Raw genomic sequence first — 23,514 nt, forward strand, 5'->3', positions numbered from 1 at the left:
TCACTGTGCAGCTCAGCACTGGTACTGTCATCACCTATGCCCAGGGAGAGCTGGCTGCCGCAGCCCTACATCCATGAAGGTCAGCTCTGCCCATCAACATACAGAGGTACACTGGGCATAGAATTGGGCAGCCTCATATATGGCACTGACTTGCTGATGCACTGCTGGGCTACCTGCAACATCCAGGGGCAGCCCTGAGCACAAGTAGATAGATCCTCTCAAACTCTTTTGAGAGTGAACATCTTGAAGCAAGAGCCATTTTGAGTTTCTGTTTGGTTTATTGCAAGACTAGGGGATAATTTTCTATTCGGCATCTTTGCCCAGCAACATGTTGCACGTTTTGGGAGGCTGGGCTCGCTCTGAATTCAGAAGAGCCTGATGTGGCCTTGCTGAGGCTTTTGGTAAAAGACTACTTGAAAATGTAATGGTGAAGACTGATTTTAATATTAAAGCAGGAAAGCTTACCTGTCCAGCTAAGTCCTAGGTGATCGGCTACAATTGCCATCCTTATATCTGTCCGTTCACATGGACTCTGAGGACCTGTGATTTACAATTTCTCGATTAAAAAGGTCTTGTACAGAAAACCACAATTCTGGACAATAGTTTATTATAAATAATAGCTTTAATTTGACTAAGTTGCCGGTGCTTATATTGTTTACTAGAATGGTTGTGTGTCCTAATAACCTACAAAGCAATATTTTTTTACAGCTTTTAGGTTTTCACCTGTGTAAAGCCAAATGTCAAACTACATGATGTCGTGTAATGAAGTCAAACATGCTGACAATCTAGCTGTTAGACTGTACACAAGTTGCTCAATTACTGGTGGAAACCACCAATAGCAGATTATAATCTATTTTCTCTACTTTGACAGAATAAATTTGCTGTCACAAAAGAAATATTTCAATTTCTGAGTTACATAAATTTTTGAGTTACATGAATGTCTTGCATGCTTCACTAGCTTTCTACAGTACAGGATTTGTTTGAAGGAAAAAAGAAGAGTATAAGACAGCACATACAGATGACAATGACAGAATGAACACTACAGTTAAGTCACTCCACAGGCAATCACAACAGTTCATGCACTAGGATCAACAAGTTGAAAGTTTTACAAACTAGGCTTGATCTCCACGAGGTGAGCCATGAGAGCTCCAGAAACCTGACTGCCTTCATTCTCACCAGTCCTCTTACTCCTCCTCCTCTCACTGTCGGCCTTTTCAATCTTTGATTTTATAGATGCTGCCTCTGTTCTCATGTCTCTAGCAGACTTCGATGTAATGGAAGGCTGGTAAACTTGAGTAGCTTCTGATAAGGATGTGTTCCTTGATGTACTGTCTTCTTCATCATCAGAGACCTCTGACTGCATCTTTTTCTCTTCATCAGATAGACGATCCACAAGCTTTAATGTCTCACCACTAATTCCCTTAAAATATTCAATAGAATGTTTACATACCTCCCTAAGCTGATTTTTTCTTACTTTAACTGTTGTCATGGTGACGGAGGTAGATCTTACCTTTACTGGTAATTTAGAAGGAAGCTGTTTTGGTTTTTCTTTCTCTACCTGCTCTTGTTTTGGCAGGGCTGGAGTTCTTCTAGCTAGATTACTCCTATGTGTATTTTTTACAGGAATCCTAGACCTTGCTTCTAGACAGGGAGAAGAATTATTTCGTTTTGCTTTGTCAGGCTTACTAGCCCCTCTCACTTTACTCCCTGTATTGCTTTGGAGATTATTTTGTGAAAAGACTTCTTTTACTGAGCTGGCCTTTACAGGAAGCTTTGATTTTCCTCTAGCCCCTATCAACTCTGTTGACTTTTGCTGCTCTCCGTGTGGTTTTTGCTTATCTCTTACTCTGTGTCCTTGTGTTGTCCCTGTACCTTTTCCTGAAGTGCTTTTCGCTTGATTAGCTTTCTGGAGGGAACATTTCGGTTCCAAATGTTCTTTTAGCACTACATTACGAGTAACATCATCTGTAGGGACAGCAGATGAATCCAAATTGTTGTTGTTATTAAAATTATCTTTTGGAAAATCAGTGTTTTCTGTTTGCCTACAGCTAGAAGCTGAACTCGCAATCACTGCTACATTTTCATTTTCTAATCCCTGACCACTTGGCATCACAGCTTCTATCTTATCTGTCACTTCGCCAGGGCCATCTTTCTTCAGAGTCATGGTGGAAGCGGAAATTCCCATTTTAATTGGTGTGCGCAATTTGGGATCGACTTTAGAAGCGTTTACTGCTGCAGATGTTTTTTCCAGTGAGTTACTACCGAGTGTTTGTTCCATGCAATCTCCACTGGCCTGGATGATGGGCTTATGTTCAACTGCTGTTGTTTCTACTGGTCTCTCTAGGTTTGTTTCTACAGTGTTGTCCCCTGCCTGTGGCTGTGTGATGGCAGTGACTGTATTTTTATCCCCTTCCCCCTTGTCCCCTGACTTCCCTTCAGAAGTATGCTCACCAATCTGAAAAAATTGGAGTCTTTCTTCAACAAAATCCCTCTTGCTCATGTCAATTGCACCACTGCGAGTCATCTCAAACATCTTCCCTTCATGAAATGGGAAGGGGTTGGGCTCGCTAGTTGGCGTACTTTCATCTGTTGGAGTTCTGGCTGGAGTTGTATCAGGTGTTGTTGCTTGAGATCTGTCTTCCACTGCCAGACCAAATGGCTTAGCCTCATCATCCCTTGATTTAGTCTCAAATACTTCATCGTCACCTCGGTTACTGGACCACGGATCAAAATCTAGACTCTTGGTGGCCACTGTTTTGAAAGGTGTTGCAAATTCTTCGTCTACTTTGTAACTGAAATATGTATCAGGAAATACAGTCCTGTCAGGGTGTCTGCCTTCCAAAGTGAAAAACTGTGCCCCTGACTTCTGATCGCTCTTATCTCTGGGTTTTTCAGAAGCTGGACCCTTCAAAGGTGCCTTGTCTTCTTCAGGGCCTACCTTGCCTTCCTCCTCAATGACTTCAAGCTTACTCTGGCTAAAGCAGCGATCAGTTTGCTTTAGAATGCCTTCTGTAGTCCATACGTCCTTTTTGGTTTCAACTGCCGGACCTGCAAGTTTAGAATCACTCTCAGTTAAACCATCATCTTCATCTTGCAAATCATAACCGTCAAGAGAGTCAATCTCTGTTGCATCAGTATCATGGGAGAATTCTGCAGTGGTTGCTATGGAACACTCTGTGACAGACTGGTCATTGTTACTCCCATTTTGCACTACATCATTCTGGGGCGAATCAAGCCCAATGTCAAGCTCATTAGGTTTCCCAGAAGTGGGATGACCTAACTCTTTCTGTTTCTCAATCTTTTCAGGGGCTCTGGGTTTTGAGGTTTCTTTCTGGTCATCTTCCAGTTCTCTCAGTTTGAATGTATACTTTTTAAGTGGAACAGGTTGATAGAGAGATTCGTCATCACTGGAGTCACTGACATCTGCTCCCAGTGGCACAGGAGATGGTGGCTGTACTCTTATGACAGGTTCAGCTAGTTGACATTTGTCATGTTCATCTTGCAAGTTCACTTCTGTCATCTCCATTTCACTCTCAGTGGAATAATGAGGCTTCTTTTCTGAATCGCCTTGATCTGCATCCAGTGGTGGAGGAGGAGGGAATTCAATGTAGGCAACTCTGTTACATTTGGGTCTTTTGTTAGAGTCCTTATTTATATGATTAAGTAATGCTTTGTCAATCTGTGGTTCCTCAACCTCTGCCTGTTTTACAGATGTTGACTTAGCATCTGCTTCCTCCTCTGATTCCTCAGATACCTCAGGTATAGGACTGGGCTTGCCTGGAATATAAGCTATTAGTGAGTCGGGTGTTTTAGACGTAAACTCGTAACTCACTTCCTCTGAACTTGGTGTTTCTGGTGTTAAAGGGCTTTTACCAGAACTATCTATAAAGGACACTTGTTCTAGTGTGTCATCTTCTGGACTACCTTGTGGAGAAGGAGGTTGTTTTTGCTGCCTAGCTGTGTAAAATGTCCCCCTTGTCTCTTGTACGGTCTTACTCTCCTGACTGACAATTTTTTTAATATTTCCCTGTTGCACCTCTTTCTCATATTGCTTTCCTACTTGAACAAAACTGACATAAACAGGTAAGGTCTTAATATCTTTTACTCCTTCAGTGCTTACTAGTGGTGCAACTTTACCCAAGTAATCACTGGCAGCAGGGTCAACTAACTCACTCGAAGGAAATTCCTTTCCTGGACTACATTCTAAAGAATCTGGTGATTTGCTAGGGGATGTCTCTGTTTCCTCAATAGGAGGACTTAGACCTATTGAGCTCTGCTGCTTGGTAACTTTTCTGATTTCTGAATGCTTTATTTTTTCATCTTCCACATAATCAATCTGCCTCTCAACTTTTTCCTTAATCACTGCTGATTGGGATACTTTAGCTGAAAGTTCATAGACACCATCAAGCATGGTTCTCTTCTCCTCAACAATTCTGACTGGAATATGGGACACAGCGATTTCTTCTTTCCTCTTGGATATTTTATCAGGCACTTCACCATTACGTTCCCCCTCCCTGACAACAAATTCTCTGTATAAAACCCTTTTTGAGGGTGATTTTACAGTCAGTTCCTTCACTTCTTCTGAATGAATTCCATTTGTCGCCAGTTTGTGCTCTGTCACAGTGATAAATTCATTTTTTTGGTCAGTTTTAGCTTCAGCATGATCAACATGGTTTTCTTTTACTGTATCTGGAACCAGCACATGTGAAAGTTTTTCTTTTTGTGTCTTATGATTAGGAGTTCCAGGACTTTCCCACGTCCTATAGATTTTTTTGTCCCAGTGTCCCTTTGTTGTTGAGTCTGAGCCATACGCCAGCTCTCTTGCCTGTGGTTCTGGAAAGTATTCTGGCATGCCTTTACTCATCTCAGTTCTTTGTTTTTGTGTGTCTGAAGCATGGAAGTCTTCAATAGCTTTCCCTTTACCTGGAACAAAGTCGTCTTGTATTTTCACTTCTCTTTGTAAAGCTGTGCTTCCATCAATGACCTCTACTTGCTTCGCATGTTTCTCTCTGGAATAAAACTGATACACGGGTAACTTACTTTCTTGCAATTTCTTTACTGGAATTTTGGACTGACCGTCCAGCTTTTTTTCTTCTTGAGGTATGTCCTTACTCCTTGGACTTATACTTTGTTCAAATTTAAGCCTAATTGAACTGAGCTTTGATTGCTTCAGCTGAAATCCAGTCTGTGAAACCTCAGGTACTCCAGTCTGCTGAGCACTTCCTTTGTGTTCCATAGTTTGTTTAGAGTCCTCTGCAGGTTGCACAAATATTCTTTTTTCAGGGCTACTGGGCAAACTGGATGCTTTTCTTTCCTCCACCTTGGGAAAGCATTTCCCATCATGTGCATACTGCTTCACTTTACTCCATTCGTCACCGGACGATGGCAATTCAGAGAGCAGAACTTTCTCAGGGCTGCTGCTGGCAGAGCTCTGGCTAGAATGTATTTCTTTGGTGTTTTTTTTATGTTGTTTTTTCTCTGGAGACTGTAGCTCATCATTCAACTTCTCTGTTTTATCCCGAAAAAACTGCGATACTTCAGTCAGTTTTTCTTCTGCCTCTTTAACAGTCCTGTCCACCCTGTCTTCATATATTAACTTTTCTCTACCTCTGTCTAATCTGTCCTCAGTAAAGCGCATCCACATCGCATGTTTTGGACTACTAACATCTCCAGTGTAGTGTAACACTGTCACTTTATCATAATGATCATCTTTAGATATTTTACCTACACCATTTTCAGATACATCTTTATAGATTTTGGAGAGAATCTCTTTTTTGGGGGCGGTAGCTACTTTTTCTCTGCATCGTTTATCAGACCCCTGTAACTCTGCACTAAGCGGTAGAGTATGGTCAGTAACTGACTCCTCAGTATCAGAATGTGACACATCTAGCTTTTCTGAAAGAAGCATTTTCTCAGCAAACCTGTAAGACTCCCCTCTTAGTTCTGACAACTCATCATCATGGTATTCTATTGAGTGCTGACTCAAAAGCTTCAGTGTTTTGTAAGAGTCATCAGACATGAGTTGAGCAGAACTAGGGCGACTGTCTTCTTCCTGGGACACAGGAGTGTTAACTCTAGAGGATTCCAGATAAGAAGGAAGTGACTCTTCAGCCGTGAGCTCCTCTTCTTCTTGCTGACCTTGTTCATCTGAACAAGGAAAAGCATCATGTTTTTCCAACTCTTTTAAGTTAATATCTCCCCGAGGTAAGTCTTTCTGATATACATACATTTCTTTTTCTGGATGCTTTTTTGTTTCTCTAATAATGACTTCAGTAGGTTCAGCCTGATTACCTTGTTCAATATGGACCTCTATTATTCGCTCCAGTTTGGGTTTCATTTTGCTGTCCTTCTCTGCATGTTGGGGTGAAGTTTCAGTAGACTTGCTAACATCAGATGTTACTGATGATTTATGTTCAAACAGACCTGCTAGTTCTTTGGAAGGGTCACGTCCAGACTGAAAGGCTTTCATTATGTCATGAACAGACATTGTTTCCTCAATTCTTTCAGATGTGCTTTCAGTGCATGGAGTTTTATGATAAACCATCCTAGTTGTTGTAGTGATATGAGTTTCTTCTTTTACTCGAACAGCTTTGCTAAGGACACACTTATGGTCGTCATCTTCGCTGCTGCTGGCTTTCATTTGAAAAGCTTTAACTTTCTCTTTAATAGATCCAGCAGGTTTTTGCTCCAGCTCCGTAAATGTAGGGGTAGGTTTTGACGCTGGCTGCTCCTCTGCTTTCTGCTCTGAAACTTCTTCCGACGATGGTTCATAGCTGCGGATAACATGAACTACTTCAGTTCTGGTTTCTGTAATGACAGGAGGGATAGGTACATCATGGAAAAGTGGTTTTGGCCCTGTGCTTTCAGCACTTTGGGGGGCAGAAGGTGTCTTTTCACTCCTTGTTTCAAAGCCACTGTCAGATAAGGGACTTTTATCTTGATCGTGTTGAGAAAAGTCATCTGGAGACTCTAAAATAGTATCTGTTCCAAAAAAAGAATCTGCAATTTTACATAACTCCTTTTCTGACGTCGAAGGCCTCATGGAGGCTGGAGGCATTTTAAGTTTATGTTCCTGCAAAGCAATAGCTGGTTTTAAAATGCGTTTTTGTCTCTCTTCACCTTCTTTTTTCCCCTCTTCAAACTTGTACTTTATGTTTGTTAACGAACTGCTACCGATATCATTTGCTAAGTAATCAATAACTTTTGACAAGCTATAATCCTTTTCCGACATGGTTTTAGTTTTAATTTGGACCTTCTCTGGAACAGGTATAGGAGGGCTTGTCAAAGCTCGCTGTCTCGCTTCATCAATCTCCTCTGTACTGAACTCTACCCAGTCATCCTCAGACAGGTGTCCTTGATCACTTTTGGATACTTTAGCAGACCCTTTACTTTCTAAACACACATCTTTTTTCAGTATCTCACTAACTTTTACTAAGTCCTCTTTTACTTTCTCAACAATTTTAAAGGGCTCTTCATCATCAATTCTACCCTCTTTCGGTATCTCAGGTTGGAACGGTTTGTCCTCTGTGACATCTGTCTGCAATATTGCAGTCATTCTTATCAGATCCTCTTTCATTTCAGCAACATCTTTCAGTATCTCCTGACTGGAGGATAAGGAAGATGGTGTGCACAATTTGAGAGCAGAGGGTGCTAAAAACAAGGATGATTTTATTGGAGATGAAGTTCGATTAAAGGGAGGCTGTGTGCGTGCCTCTGTAGTCAATGTTTTAATAGGTGACAGTAACGCAGCAGCTGATTTTGTAAGTGAAGACGACTCTGGGAGCTTCTTTAATGCTGGTTCAGACAAAACATTGACTACAGAATATACTGGCACTGTTATTGTCGATGAAGTTACTGATGAGGTAGTTGCAGATAGTGACCCAAGGGCTGTGTACAAAGCACCTGCCGGAGGAGTTCTCATTGACTGGAAAGCTGATGGTGCTGAAGACACATATGACCTGAGTGGAGAAAATGGCATTGTTGTAGCTGTTGAAAACACTTTCTCAGCTGTGTCAGCAACTGCATTAGCAGCACAACTTGCAGAATGTGCAGCTGCAGTGATCTTGTCTTGAAAAATAGCTGAAGTTTTGGATCCATTTATTAAGTTGGCAGAAGATGGGTATTTCAGAGGTGACACAGATCCATTAAGCAATGGTACATCTGTGTGCCCAGCTACATGTTTTGGTGGCGACGAGAGAGACGAGGCCATCATGACTTTAGAGGATGAAACAGCATCAACTGCTGACTTAGCAGGTGACACCACTGACTTTAGAGGGGACGATAAAAGTGAAGATGCTGATGTGATGACTGATTTAAGTGGCAAACTTGAAGAGTACATGTTAATGTTGGATTTGGGGGATGCTGGAGGCGTCATGGTTATGGATGATCTCTCCAAAAGAGATCCTGCTGTAGTCACTGGAGATGTCCGAGAGGGGAATGTGGTAGTGGATGCCAGTCCTTTCAGACTAGCAGCTTCTGTGACTGCGGGAGCTCTGACGAAAGAGCCTGAAGTAACCTGTATATTGTATGGAGGCTGCGATACCACAGTTTTTATTGGTGAAGAGATTGTCCGAAACGATCTAATCGGAGATGCTACATCACTAACAGATTTAACTGAAGATGTGGTAGAAGCTCCTAATGTGGATTTGATTGGAGAAGCAGAAGAAACAGACCATATTGATTTTAATGGGGAAGCTGTAGGAGTGTTAGAGGAAGAACTTGATAAGGAAGTGAAGCCTGATTTAGTTTGCCCAGGCACGGTAATTGGAGCTGTTGTCCATGACTGATATGGCCGTGTTGAAAAGAATGGCTTGTATGAGTAAGTAGCAGGTAGGGATCTTGTAGCTCCTGCACTCCGTTCAACTGTTTCTTAAATTGTTAAATTAAAATCAAACATAAAAATCAACAAAAATGATTGAAAAACAGAGAGACCAGAGAAGAAAATTGGTCAGTAAACGTTGTAATATTACAAAAAGCAAGTACAATTGTTTGCATGAGTTAGGATGAAGGAGGCAAAAGAAGATTTAAAAATGAAAGAAAAAATAGGAATGAGCCGTATACTGATGACTGGTCCAAACCAAAAAGCAATGTGAAATGAAAGACATAGCAACTAAATCTGCAAACAATGAAGAACAGAAAACACAAAGAAGGAATCCATAAGGTAAAAATAAAGCCACATCAAAATTTCTTCTCTTACTTCCTATTGACTTTCTGATGTGCTACTTCTGAAATATTCACATCAGTTCTATTTTGCCTGTTTTGGTATGTCTCTGCTTTGCACAACTATTAGAATTATCCTTTTAATAATTTCTGTTGTTGTTGTTCTATTCAGATATTGAACCTATACAAAATATAAACTTGAGTAAAAAGGACATTATATAGCTAAAATCTTTTTTTTTCTTAAGCCACTCAGAACTATTTCATGCAGAACCCAAAATTCCTTTAAGTGACAGGCAATTGATGTGCAAACTGTGAAGCAATTGGAATAAATTCAAATCTATATCTCCCATGCACAATTCGGATATGCTTCACACTCACAAAGCCAATAAGAGCAAGAGCTTTTCTGAGTCAATATCTTAAAAAAAATAATAAAAAGAAAAAAGAAAAGGAACTTTTGCATTTGTTTCTCATGCGATATTCCTTTTGTTTGGTAAAAACTAAAGTAAAACTTTATATGAAATGATTTTAAGAAGCATGTCATACATAAAATATGGAAAATATGATACATGATAAACGTGAGCAAGCAAAGCAACTGAATCAGGTTTTATTCATGCACAATATATCATGTCAAAACGAGCACACAGATTAATATCTGGTTTTATACTGTATTAAGCACAAATATGTAAACCTTACAAAATTATTTCACAAGAGGCCATTAAAAGAAGAGTACACTTTTTCTACAAGATGTAGTGTCTTGGTACCTTTTGAGGAGATTTCTTGTATCAGCTCAAAGACAGACCTCTTCAACTTTACATTTCTCAAAAGGTAACATTAGAAAAGCAGTCAAAGAACAATATATTATGCAAAAACTTCCTGGCAAGAACAAACCTGTTAACTGTTATCATCCCCCAGAACACTCAGCTTATTCATAGGCATTTCAAAGAAAATCATGATCAACCACATTTTGCATCACGGGAGGTACTTATGCCAGAACACAGTATTTCTGGGAATTCCATTACAATATAGATATCCTCTGATACAGCAATAACATTCAGAGAGTTGACAATGAAGTAACTTAGAGGGCTTTTTAAAAAAAGCTGCAGAAATGGAGCTAAAATAGCCAAACTTATTCAACATACCTTTCTCTGAAGTTATGCTAATAATTTGCCAAACCTGCTTGATCTGTCTTATAGACAGACAGTATCTTACAGTGAAAGAAGCCTAACAAGGCTAATACTAAACTGTTAAACTTAAAGAACTAGCACTCTTATAGAATTGTCAATATTCAGTATACCACAGGTCCATATCCTGCAAGGAGAAATGTGCTGGTCCTATAGAAGCCAATCAAAGCCCAGAAGGCAATGTGGATGGCTGGAGATATGGCAGTATGAGAACTTTTAGGTTGACGAGAGCTTGAATACTAGGCCTGACTGGCACAGCCTATGTCAAGAAACATCCATTTTTCCTTGCAATTTTATTTTTAATTACAAACTTACTTCTTCCTCCCCCAAAAGAATAAAACATAGTGTACTTAATTAAATGAGCTAGATGTTATTATGGACACTAATTAGCAGCAGCTGCTAACATTCACCAAAAGTTCACAGAGTCCCAAGTCAAAGAAACAAACTCCGAGATCATTCTGAAAAAACCTAACAACAAAACAACTTGTTCAGCAGTTTGTGTTTGGAAATGTCTTTACAGGGACCCTGCTGTGCTGTGATGAGTCAGTCTATCACAAGTGGCTAGTAAGGCAATCAAGCCAACAGATTTCCCTCTTAACTGCTCTTTCTCCTTTTAAATCATGGATTCAGACATGTTTAAGATGCTTTTCCTGTGCTCCTTATTGCAGTTGAGAAGACCCACCAGTAAAATAAAATGAAGTAATTTACCAGTGTGTGCAGCTATGACATAACTCAAACAGCAGGCAACTGTGCATTTTTACCATTTTGAAATAGCAAATAAATCCCCACAACCATGCAAGACTTTAGAGTGGGATATTCTAAATATTCTAAAGAGTGATTTTCTATAACAGTCCTTTTTGGCTACTGGACACTCATGGCCTTAACAGTTTCATTACTGCACCCAAGATTTTTTCAGAAAACAGATGTTAGACACTACTGTCTATGCACCAAGCCATACTTGCACCTGTCAATTGAAAGTGTTGAGTGAGCCCATACAAGCGGCCTTGGCTCAGCCTTGCTCCTGCCAGCAAACAGCCAGGACCAGGCATGTTTAAACCACTGCAGCACTCCTCTTCTCTGAGGACCTCACTGCTGGGAAGGGTCCTTTAGGCCCTTTCCCCAAGCAGGGCTAACTGGGGAGTATCCCATCTGCCTCACTTTCTTCTGCATCGGCAGTGTCAGGGGTGCAGAGGAAAAAAATCTGTGTGTGCACATGCACGCGTACATGAGCTTGTGTGAGTAAAAAGAATAACCCCTGCTGCTACCAAAACAGTGGAGCTGTGCCATCAAATTCACTGGAAATAGGTAGAGGTCCATCACTCTTATCCAATCACTGGAGCAAACGCCCTGTGCAGCAGCAGTCCTGGCTCTGTGTTGGGTAATATGTGCTCTCTGAAGGAGCTGCACCTCCAAGATCACATCCTCCCCTCACACCAGCATTGTGCAGGTTTAGAGCCAGTTGCTGATTACATGCTACCTGTGCACAGGAGGTGACGCTCAGGCTGACAGCCAAACCTCTATCTACAATCTTTCCTGGCAAATAAAATAATTTTTGCATAACCTTTTTGAGCTGCTCACAGCCTTAAGTAGTACCCATTGCCAAAAGGGATAGAATAGTTAAAGAATGGTCAGGAACTTTTACTGTGTTAACCCATCGGGGGTTTTTTGAGTTCAGCTCAAGTGGGTTTAAATTTTTTCCTACACATTTTGAAAATGAAACTCAATGGACCTTTGGTGAATAAATCAGGCTACCTTTTTTATTTTCCCCCAATAAGGCCTGAAAAACTAATTGTAAGTAATATACACAGTCATCAAACACCTTTCAAGCAACTTCCTTTCCCTCTCTCTCAGTTCCCATCAAGCCTTTGACAATACCTTAACAGTCCATCAAGATGTCTCAGCAGATCTGATAGCTTCTTCAGATGATATATGCTTGAAGTCTTCTTCCAGGCCTGAGAAGTGTAATATATTCTGGAGCACATCTGATCCAAAGAAGCCACAGATCTTATAGGATAATTAAACAGCAGCCATCCAGTGGGAACTCCCAAGACCCGATGAAGTTTGTCTATGGATTTTATGGAATTCTATCAAAGGGTCTGTTGCAGGGTAGCAACTGAGAAGTCATGAGGGGAAAAAAAAGGCAAGAAAAAGCCTGGGAATGAGGAACAATAGCAGTCAATCTCAGAGAGGAGAGGTGAAGGAAGGAAAGCTAAGCCAAATACATTATTGCATTTAACAGGGAAGGGAAGGAAAGGAATGCCACAGGTCTGGTCAAGGGGAACGTAAGTTTAAGAGGAAGCAATGTGTGGTGCCAGGGAATAAAAAGCATCTGCAAGGAATAGAGGAAGAAGGGAAGGGGAGGAGAAAGAAGAGGGAAAATATAAAATATGAGAGAGTCCATTTTGGCTAAGCATCTAAACATTTAAGTGTTTATCTGAATGGCATTCTCCAGCCTTGCCAAACTTTTGCATAACATTCCCTTCTACAGCAGCTCTCTCTAACCTTTCAAAGGGAAGAGGAACAGACTCTTTTTGAAAGCAGTTTGCAATCCTCCTACTCTGGACCTACATGGCATTTTAAAAAATTATTATATTTTTACTTAACTAACACATGTCATTTGCCAGTCAGGATTCTTCAAGCTCTCACAACACAAGAGTTCACAGACCATCCAAGAGTTTTGGTTTAGATAGCTTTTTTTTCTCTTTTTGCCTTTTTTCCAGGGTGACACCAAATACAACGTTTATAGAAAAAATGTCTCTTCTTATGAAAAATCATCTATATATGCTTTAGTACTTTGGTAAGAGCAACTCACTCATTCCAGGCTCAGTCAGATAGCTGTAGCGCTTACGTAAAGCAAGGGAGACAAAGTTCTGGCGCCGGTCAGCTTTCTCTGTCTGCAACAAAACATCAAACTGTTTAGTGCCTTTCGTATCACTGTTCCCCATTTGAACAGAACAATCATTGAACCTCAGCATGATCGGCTGCATTTTATGGTACACATCCCCACAAGGGAGAATAGATGTTTCCATTCAGCTTCAGGAAGACATGCTGAAGTCAAATCTGGGCAAGCAGGCAGGGAAGAGACAGAGCCGGTCTCCATTCCTGTCTGCCATGTAATGAGCATCAGGCGCTGTGGAGCAGGGAGCGTGGCTATTGGAGGTGGCAGAAAACTGCTGTGAATGACTATCTTTCTGAAGCAAGCAGGGGAGGGACTGCAATCCTAAGAGATAACCCCATGGGTTCATTCCTCCTCACAACGTCTCTGCTTATGAGGTAGAAGAGCTTAGATAGCTCATAATCCTGCCTTGAAGTATCTCAATACCATATTACTGCAATATCACTTAACAAATTGCTTCACACTACTAGAAATGTTATGATATTATTCATTGTCTGTAAAATAAACCACCTTTGGCTAGAAACAGATCAACACAAAAGACTACAGATACAGACATAAAACATTCAGAAGAGTACAACTTAGACTGATCGAATATTTGTCCCCAGATTAATTTGTCCTGAAAGCACATACACCACAATGTACACTGGCTTTAAAGTGAATACATTAAGGACAAAAAAAGGCATGGGAGAGGATTTTTTTTAATAGGCACAAAATGCAAAGATGCAGATTAGAAAGCAGACTACTACTGTTAACTAATAAATTGCATCCTAAGTCGCTGCATTCAGTGGCATAACTGCTAGTGTGATAACTTAGATATTAAAAGTCCTTTAGAGATCATGTCATTTGATTATGTGGCTAAAAATACAGTTTCTTTAGAAAGAAAACTATTGTTATAGCTATATAATAGCACACTGGGAACAAATCCTGCGGAGACAAAGCAATGTGGTTGCTATTATTTTTCAATATGTAAGGACTGTTTTGTTTTGGGTTTTTTTTTTTCATTATTATTATTATTATTATTTTAATCAGCAGGTGGGTACTGCTATTTATTTGCCACCAGGAAGAGAAGAAAACTTTATCAGTTAGATAAATGGGATACATTTATGTAGTTCCTTTTATAAGGTGACCTCATTTATTACTACCTCTAATGAGTAAAACCTACTCAATTTCCTGACAATCTAATGTTGCAGCTTCCTGCAAACAGTGGATTTTTAAGCTGCAAATATCTGAGGTTTATCTGAAAATAGATTTGTACACAATATTTAGAAATGGTTCTTGGCTTTTCTGATTTTTCAGAAGAATCCAGTTTATTTTCAGGAGTAAAATATCATACGTCACTACTGTGGCTTCAGTGATACTTTTCTTTTCAGGGACAGTTTACCAAAGTATTGGCAGTATTACTGCAAGAGGTAAAATCATATCCACTAAACTCGTCTTGATTTTTGCAAAAAATGGACTTGGTCTCATATTTATAATTATATCCTTTTTCAGGGGAAAAAAAAAAAAAAGTTAAATTTTAGACTGCTATTATTCAATGCTTGGTTTAATTTCATAATACATAATCATGTTTCTTCCACATATGTGCACTTCTACTGTTTTGCAACAGACTAAGATGTCGAGGATATAGTTATTCTGTCTGTATCATTCAGTGCCACAGTTGAAAGTAGTTGCCTGTTTTTTCTATAACATATTACTTTTCTTCACTAAATCTGAAGGAAATAAAAACAGAAGACAGTGTTTATATTACCTCATCATCTTGATCTGACTCTGTTTCCTTTTGGTCCCAAGATGCATTGCAGAGACAAGGAATATTATAATGGACAGCAGGGAAAAGAATATCAGGATATGAAAAGGACCAAATTGGGAGCACAAAATGCAAGCTGATTTATAAGGCAAAGCAAATCCAAAATGTCAACACAAAAGAAAAAAAAAATCTTACATCCAATGCAAATCAACACGTGACATTACTGAAAGCATAAACCTATGACTTGCAGGCTGAAGCATGAGCTGTAAACAGAATCATAAAAATTATAGGAACTTGACACCACAGTAACAAGAGACTTTAAAAGCACTCTACATACAGGAAACCAATAAAACATAAATTTAAAAAGCCTTAATCATATTTGAAAGCATTCTCATTACTGGCATTTCACAGGGTATCTTTACCACTAGCAGGAAAATAAAGGACAAAAACTAAAGGAGCAAAAATAAAACCAAACCAACCCTAAGAAAAATGTTTGCTTTTCCTAACAAATACCTTTTTGTGTGCTGGCAGAGTGATATTCAAGTTGCAAACAGCTGTTTGTGGCAGTCCTTTTGTAGTCTTTGGTTCTTTCAAAAATGATAATCGACCACAAGGTTCCTGGCTGGTGTCTCTTACCTAGAAGAGAAATTTTAATACAGTGTAGTAATATGTAGTAATTAAGATACCTAGAGGAGGTTTCTGGAGAGTTTCTCAGAGTTTCTTTCCACAAGAAGTGATCTAATAGGTAAAGACCAATGTGGCTGAGCTGATGCTTAGCCTACGGTGCTGAAGGAGAAAAGGTGTTACCTTGAAAGAGGAAGATCAGCCTGAAGCTCTCTGATGGTAAATCCACAAAAGACAAGATGTTGAGTGAGCCTAACCCAGAGAGTTTCATACAGGGATATCACCAACAGATGTTTTCTTCTCCCCTTCATTTTTTTCTGCTATGTTTTATACATGTGCTCACCAAAATGCTTAAAAACTTCTTTCGCACAGCAGCTATGATAAGCCTATGGAAAGTGAGCACGCATTCATGGTAATTCAGAAATGAACAGCCTGCACACATTTTAGAGGCTGTTCTGCTGTACAGTATGCTATTGAATGCACCTCCTTTGCTTACTCCCTGGGAAACAGTAATCTAACAGTAATATTCTGGATGTCTAACTTGAGATACAGTTTTCATAAAAGGCTGTGAATCCTTACCATAGGTTTTCTGGTCCCAGCTGTTTTGTGGCTTCATGCAAAACACCCTCTCCCTCTTACTCACATATTAAACAACGACACTTACATCCTCAGGGCAAGTTAGTCCTATCAGGCTGAAAAAGTGTTATCAATGTGGAGGGGCAAGTCAGCAGAATTATTTGGTTTGTTTTGCTTTTACCTTGATAGAGAATGGCAGTCTATTTTCTTTGAAAGCATAAAAATTAAAAACAAGTTGCTGTCCTCCTTTAGTCAAAGGGGCCAGATTTCCATAGCAATCAACGTAAATAGGTTTTCCTTCCAGAACCTATCAAAGCAATAAATAAGAGTCGATAAAACCTCTTTTCATAGTAGATTCATGCACATAAGTAAATGATGCTAAATCATAAGTACTCACTCAGATTAAATTCAACAACAAATTAGAAAATCACTTCATTATGGCAAGGTATTATGAGTGCAAGGAGTTTGGGAAACACGAGTTACATGAGTGTCTTTTCTGCAGTAAGAATGCATCATTTCCCTCAAGAAATGGTGTGCTCATGACTATGTATTCACCACAAACCTGCCCTGCTCATGACTGTGTCTGCTGGGTCAATGAGAAGGAATTCCAGGTCAGCCATCTGCAAAGCCCAACCAAGGGTACTCAACAGCAGCGACTGCAAACCCTAGCGCGGACTGTTCTGGGGCATCCATTTGGAGATAAGCCATCATGCTCTCCCCTGGCCTTGTCCTTTTTTGACCTCCTTTCAAGGAATTTTTTGACACAGCCTTGCGTGAAACTTGATTTTTTTGGGCTTATAGTGTTTTTTTGCAGGACCTGTTGCCACTTGGAAAACACACTGGCCATTTACAAAGAAGAAGCTGGCTGAGTAAGAGAGATACCTCAATGTCTTTGCTTCTTGCAACTTCTTCAAAGTTCTCTTGTTGCTCCAAAGTTTTGTCCACTTTGTCATCAGTCATGCAAAAGCAACGCAAATTGGATTCCACAGGGTCATTCATTTTGGCAAATATTACAAACTTTGCCATATAAGGAACGCATATTAATTCTCTATAAAGCTGTGTTGCCAGCCCAACAGTCTCTAGTACTTGATGACAGTCTGCGAGCCAAAATCTGAGTGGGAAAAAGCAAACCATTAAATCAACTTTTCTTTATGCTCAAACATTGCTTAAGTCTTTAAAGAGAAACCACATCCTGTGATCCTTGGCCATTTCGCATGCGTGCTATCGTTGCACACTTCCCAAAGCTGTAATTTTCCTTCTACTTTCAGTGGAGCTTTAACCATCCAAAAATGCGAATACCTGGCAATGCAATATTGATATATATATTTGACCCTTCTCACACTGGTATCTCATAAACCCATCTATTCTTAGCCTCCTTTGAAGCCAAAGTGAGGAAACTGTATTTCTTGTGACCACACAACATATAAAGTGCTGATGATTCACCGTACATTTGATTTGCCAAAACCTCCTTTATAACACATTCATACAGCAAAATCACATCTCCCATATAGGTTGAAGCCAAATATGCCCACAGTGAAGTAGCCCAAAGAGATAGATGTTATACTGTTATTTTGTCATCTTATGATTTTGATGACAATTTTGATACAAGTTATAAATATTTTAATTTGTAGTTTGTATGAGTCTTTTTCACAATATTTCAGCCCTGATTTAGTTGGTTCTTTCAGCAATTCTCTGTCTTTATAAAGCTTTTTATAGGTGTAAATGTTATGTACTGAATGGTAAACGCTTTACCTGGCAAACCACAAATTTTTTCCACTAGGACATGTGAGTTGTACAGATCCTGTTGAATGCCTCTCATCAGCATGTAAGTCCACTAAGTCCATCAAAATTCATTTCAAACCATGATTTTTTGGCAAATGATATTTTTGTGAGAGTAATTTTACATAATTTTCAACTAAAAAGCCCACGGCAGAAATGGAACATCTTTAACTTTTGAAACGAATACATTTTTATGAATCCACCCCATTTTTTTTAATTGAATGAGCATTTTAAGCTTTCCCTTTCTCTTGCTGTTTGCAGAAAAACAAACCCCTGTGTGGCACCACAGCCTTTAGAGAAACAGTATGTGTGATTGCCAGGAGACATCACAGCAGCAGAAAAGGTCAGGACAAATCTTCATGTGCAACCCTAGATGTGTGGGATGCTGATATGTAGTGACAAAGAAGCATCAAAGTATCGCATGAAACCACTCCCTAGGTGCATATGGCAAGCTCTGATACCATACCTGGCTGAAACATTGGTTGTGAATGAGGCACAGTCATTTGCAAATGTCAGTGGAGTGGTGCCTGTGATATCCTCCCACTGTGCAGGTGAAGTACCTCCTACATAAACATAAACCATGGAGATTTTCTTTCAAACACCAAGCATATACAGACTACATAAGAACATCCCTATCTTAAGTTATTTTGTTTCAATCATAAAAAAAGAACCTAGATAATAATGTTCTCCACAGCTGAGCTGCATGTTGTATACTACATCATATGTCACACACCAGAAAACGATGCTGATGTAAGTGAAGTACATACCTGCAAGTCAATAGCAACCCCTCCCCCCCCACCTTGATATCAGCTAGTATAGAATTATTTCTGCCAACTACTTTTACTGACAACCATGTTTAATAGCCAAGGCTGAAATTCTTTACATGGGCTAAATATAAAATAGCATTTAATATCTGTTGGCAGAATTCTTTTACAAAGGCATGAGAGCAGATTCAAAGCCCAGGACATCAGTGGGAGCCTTTCAAATGACCTCAGCTGGCTTTGCTCAGGAAAACTGATCTGAACTCTACTGCACCAAGCACACCAGTGTTCCCTTACTGGAAAGCATGAGTTGTACAATCATGAAAGTGAGCACAGTGGCATTGCTGTCACAGAAACTTTTGCAACGAATATGATTTTCTCTAACCTGTAATGCTACATAAGAGTCGAAGGCTGGGCGTCATGTCTCCTTTGTACCCATTGGTTACACCTTCTCCTGATGGAGGTGGCACAGGAATTGTCATGGTTATTGGCTTATGAAATTTTCTTCTTCTTGGCTCCACAGTGACAATGGGACTGAAAGTTGCTTTGTTTCCAAGGATTTTTTTGACAATCTCCTCTGGAACTGGTTGAGCCTGTCAACACAGGAAAAGTATTTAAACTAGGGCTACAAATTGGTTATAGACCTGCAGAGAACTGTTTTCCAAAAGATAATTCAATTTTCCTTTTATTTTCTGTAGATTTTTTTTTTTTCCCCAGGCAGTCGCCTTCTATAGTTCTCGAGGATGATTATTAATACAATTTATGCTTCGTATTTCTCAGCACTCACGATTTCCTAATAGCTAACTTGTAGAGTAAAACTGTAAACCTCAGAAGGCTGGCTGCAGTATTTGCTGAGTTCTTCATAGCATATTTGGGTTTTTAATTTACATTGGTGGGTCATATTAAATACAATTTCAAAATGCAAAAAGAAGCCTATTCTGCACTTGAGAAGTAAGGACTAGACACTGTCTTGGAGATGCTGAACAATTCTTAATTGTCTGCCAAACACAAATCCATGCTCCTGAGGAAAACTGTGTACTCCAACTTAGCTTTGTATTTAGTGCTTCCAATGCTATTCCAATATTGGTTATTAGGAAATGAATACTTCTTTGGCTCAAATTAATATAGAATGAATTAAGATACAGAGTTATAAGCAAATGTCAGACCTTCTACCTCCATTCTGTGCCTTAAAGGGTTTCCTAACTTTATATGGGAAGAAAGGAAAAATAGCTAATATATGAAGAAATGCTATAGAATTTTTGTAGTTTTTGTCACGTAAGATCCGAACTCAGAAGTGACAGACATCTTATGGGACACAGGGTTTTGCATCCGTTTGCCCTCCCTGCCCACCCCTCTTTTTTTTTTTCCCAATCTTTCAAGTCTGTTTCCATCATCTGACCTGTGACTTGCTGCATTGTTTGAACTGTGCAAAGTATTGTTATGCGTAAGTTATGTAGATACAATGCAATCTCAGCAGTGACAACACTGCATATGGAGACATCGTGCTTCCTTCACACTACAGAGCTCTGGAAAGGTAGCTGTACAACCATAATACTAGTAGAAGAGCAAAACTTCCATTTTCTCAAGAAAATAATCATTAGATGTGAAATACCACTAACAGAAATGTTCCAGTGTGAATTCCAAGCAATGGAATCCAAACCAGCATTCCTATTTCATGAAGCCATCAGAACTGTCAGGTTATTAAATAATTTTAAGTGATAATTAACAGAACTTAAAGAAAAAGATACCTTCTATGGAATATTTCTCCACTTTCTGTGCAGTTTGTTTAAGGAGAGTTTAAGCTGTCTGCTCTTCCCAGATTTCATCCATCACTAGAAACACCAGTGGTGAATGTCCTAAGCTATAACAGACGTATATGGGAGGTCTTGGACCCAGTAACAGCTGGCAAACAGCTGCATGAAATCCTTACCAAACACATTCCTATGGCAAAGGGCAGCCTAGTGACAATAATTACAAGCTGCTACTTCACTGCAGGAGACTGGGACTGCACAGCAGTTGTGCATCTCATAGCTGCTGGCAGCTGAGGCCAACAGGAAGATGGCAGACAATATCACTGAGGCTGTGGTGTGTGTCTTTGCTTTTCTCTCCATTCTTCAGATGCTAAACAATACTCAAAGTAATGATAAAAAGGGGAGCTGAGCTTTTGCCACAGGCAGGAGGACTGCATCACCTGCACCAGGGGGGCACTGAGAGCCAGAAAGCATGCCCAGGCAGACACATGCCAGATCTCGAGTGTGAAAGAACACTGCCCATCTTGCCATCCACTACTAAGGAACAGCAGGCTCTTTAGATGCAAGCCTCATGTATTAAGACCAGTGATGCACTTGTAGATGCTGCTGATACAAACACAAACGCATCTTTACCTGGAGCCCCACGCGGATTCTTTTGGTTAGAGCACCCTCAGGGAAGGATGCCTGGACACGTGGCACCGTCGTGCTGCTCAGCACTCCACCCTCTGGGCCGATCTGGTTACTCTCCTGTTTGATTCGTGAAACCACCGCGAAGTACTGAGGAAAATCCTTTGTGACAATCCTGCAGATACGCTTCTTCTCTAACTCCTCAATGCTGTCCAGCTCTGGTGGGACGAGACATTCAAAACATTCAGGCATTACCTGCCCAGGTTCATACCACACACATCTGTGAGTGTGAGGTTTTGAAAATGCCTAAAATGCTTGAGAAGTTATTTTTTATTTACTACAGGAGAAAAAAAAATATTCACTGCTATTAATTATCAAGATTTTGTTTGCTCTGTGAACTTTTGCATAAGTCTTGATGATGAGGGCCAAAGCACTGGACCCACATATCTGCCAGGACACCTGAGCACTAGGGTGTGACAGGGAGCTCCAACATACAGAAAACCATAGGAAAGCACAGTCTTGAACTATCTAACTTCACGCCAAGTGTGCAATCCAGAGTTTGCCCAGCTAATGCACTTGAGAAAGTTATCTCCCAGACTGGCATCCATATAATCCTGTCCAGACACTGAGCTCTCCAGCAAATGGTGGATGTGACAGAGCTCTGTCTGCCAGCGCTACTAATGAAACCATGGCAAGGATCCCTTCCTACATCAGGCTTTCAGGCATTCAGATACCTGCCCCAAAATAACTGTATTATGGTCCTCAGTTTATAGAGAAATCTAATCGGAACAGAAACAGGTCATCAACAATTAGTGCTCTCAGCCACATTTGCAGCTTGTACGGTCACCAGGGCTCAGAGAGGTGCATGGAGTATCCATACATATTAACAAATTAATAAGTAGATGACGCAGGCATACATGCACTGAGGAAAACTGTGATATGTCACAAATATAACTAAATGTGTGTGTAAATATGCACTAGTGAAACCCCTGTGATATAAACACTATTCACAAATGGATATAATTACACAACTGTCATGCATTTCTCCTATAATTTCCTGCATTTCATCTTTTTAGCTATTGTAACTGGGTTTCATTCCAGCAGTCTACAAGTTTCTATGCTTACTTACCTCCTTAAAAAGGCTACCACATTCCTAAAGAAGAATGTTCCTGGAAAGATGACAATTCTATCAGATGCAGCAAGAGGACCAGAAATGGTACCACGACAAAAGACCCTTGTAAAATTCTTAACTTTATGTGACTGAGACATTTTCCTCCTCTGAACATGTAAGCTCAATTACAGCTCCAAAACAATTATAATATAAATTTGGTAAAATGTCAGTTTTCCATTTTAAAACTTTCAGCAGGTAATTTGGATTAATTGCACAGTGTTGCTCTGGATACTATGTACCTATCAAAAGAGCATAATTTCTTATCATAATGTCAGCTTCCACTTACTTTGACTCAGAGATTGATATCTGAAGTTCTCTAATGAATTAGGTATTCTGCCTGCAGCCCCTGGAAACAATGGCTTGTGCAGGAGACAAACTGGATACTTAAACTACCAGGCAGGTATAATCTTGACTGGTACATCCTATGTATTCTCCTGTTGGTTGCTAGAGACTAAACCCACTGTAAAATGCTCACAGAGATGAAGGATAATTAAAATTCTCTCAAAGTAGAAAATCAGCGTTTTATGTAAGAACATTTCAAAATCTTCTGAGCCTGGCAAGTGCTCTCCTTTTGAGGAGGAAGATGAAAAGATTAGAGTGGCACAGAGAGAAGTTGGACTGTACAGAGTGAGGTTATGTTTGGATAATACACATATGAGCTTCTGTGTGAAGTTGCCCTCTAACAGGAAAAAAAAAGGAAAAGATGATAAGCAACCAAAGCACCTCTCTGACCGCACTGAGAAACGCAGCGTTAGCATGACAGAGTTAATGGAACAGGGAAGACTAGTTCTGAGAGAGGTCACGTTTCCCGAACACACTCATGCATTTTACAGAAAAAGCTATCATCATTACTGTTTTCCTCAGTTGCTGACACTTCATTCCTACGCATGTGTTTTAATTAAAAACCTCGAAGGATTTTTTGTTTGGTTGGTTGGATTTTGTGTGAGAGATTTTTAACCACACAAAAGCGTGCTACACACCTCACCTTACAGAAAGGGATGGCAAAACAGAGAGAGGTAAAGCAGAAAGGCAAGTGGCAGAATTGGGAAGAGTCTCCCTGTATCAGTGCCTCCCAGATTTGTGCTAACAACCCAAAGAACACCTAAGGCCATTAAGTTTTAGTAAGTCAAAAGAAAGGTATTGTGAATACTTTGCATGCGTGTCTTTCCCTGCCACCCAAGTGTAAGGTACACTTATCCTAAGATGGCTAGTGGGAGTGATGGAGGAGAGATGAGATGCAGATAA

General features: G+C 39.9%; 1 protein-coding gene across 24 annotated transcripts in view; it reads right to left on the minus strand.

The window, feature by feature from the left end:
* The window catches only part of ANK3 (ankyrin 3), a 373,667-nt gene that overhangs the window by 25,925 nt on the left and 324,228 nt on the right, over nt 1-23,514 (minus strand). For 8 of the 24 annotated variants that reach the window (XM_032919992.1, XM_032919991.1, XM_032919990.1 and 5 more), the window contains 10 exons: nt 21,105-21,316; nt 19,106-19,313; nt 18,426-18,522; nt 17,063-17,291; nt 16,362-16,487; nt 15,494-15,616; nt 14,984-15,010; nt 13,153-13,234; nt 1,114-8,868; nt 466-540 (listed from right to left, as the gene is read on the minus strand). In XM_032919992.1, the coding sequence (XP_032775883.1) occupies nt 466-540; nt 1,114-8,868; nt 13,153-13,234; nt 14,984-15,010; nt 15,494-15,616; nt 16,362-16,487; nt 17,063-17,291; nt 18,426-18,522; nt 19,106-19,313; nt 21,105-21,316 (8,934 nt within the window). Of the gene's footprint in view, nt 1-465; nt 541-1,109; nt 8,869-13,152; nt 13,235-14,983; nt 15,011-15,493; nt 15,617-16,361; nt 16,488-17,062; nt 17,292-18,425; nt 18,523-19,105; nt 19,314-21,104; nt 21,317-23,514 lie in introns of all 24 variants that reach the window. The other 16 variants (XM_032919982.1, XM_032919983.1, XM_032919993.1 and 13 more) reach the window with 7 other exon arrangements.

This window comes from Strigops habroptila, chromosome 5 (assembly GCF_004027225.2).
Source record: "Strigops habroptila isolate Jane chromosome 5, bStrHab1.2.pri, whole genome shotgun sequence".
Classification (NCBI taxonomy): Eukaryota; Metazoa; Chordata; class Aves; order Psittaciformes; family Psittacidae; genus Strigops; species Strigops habroptila.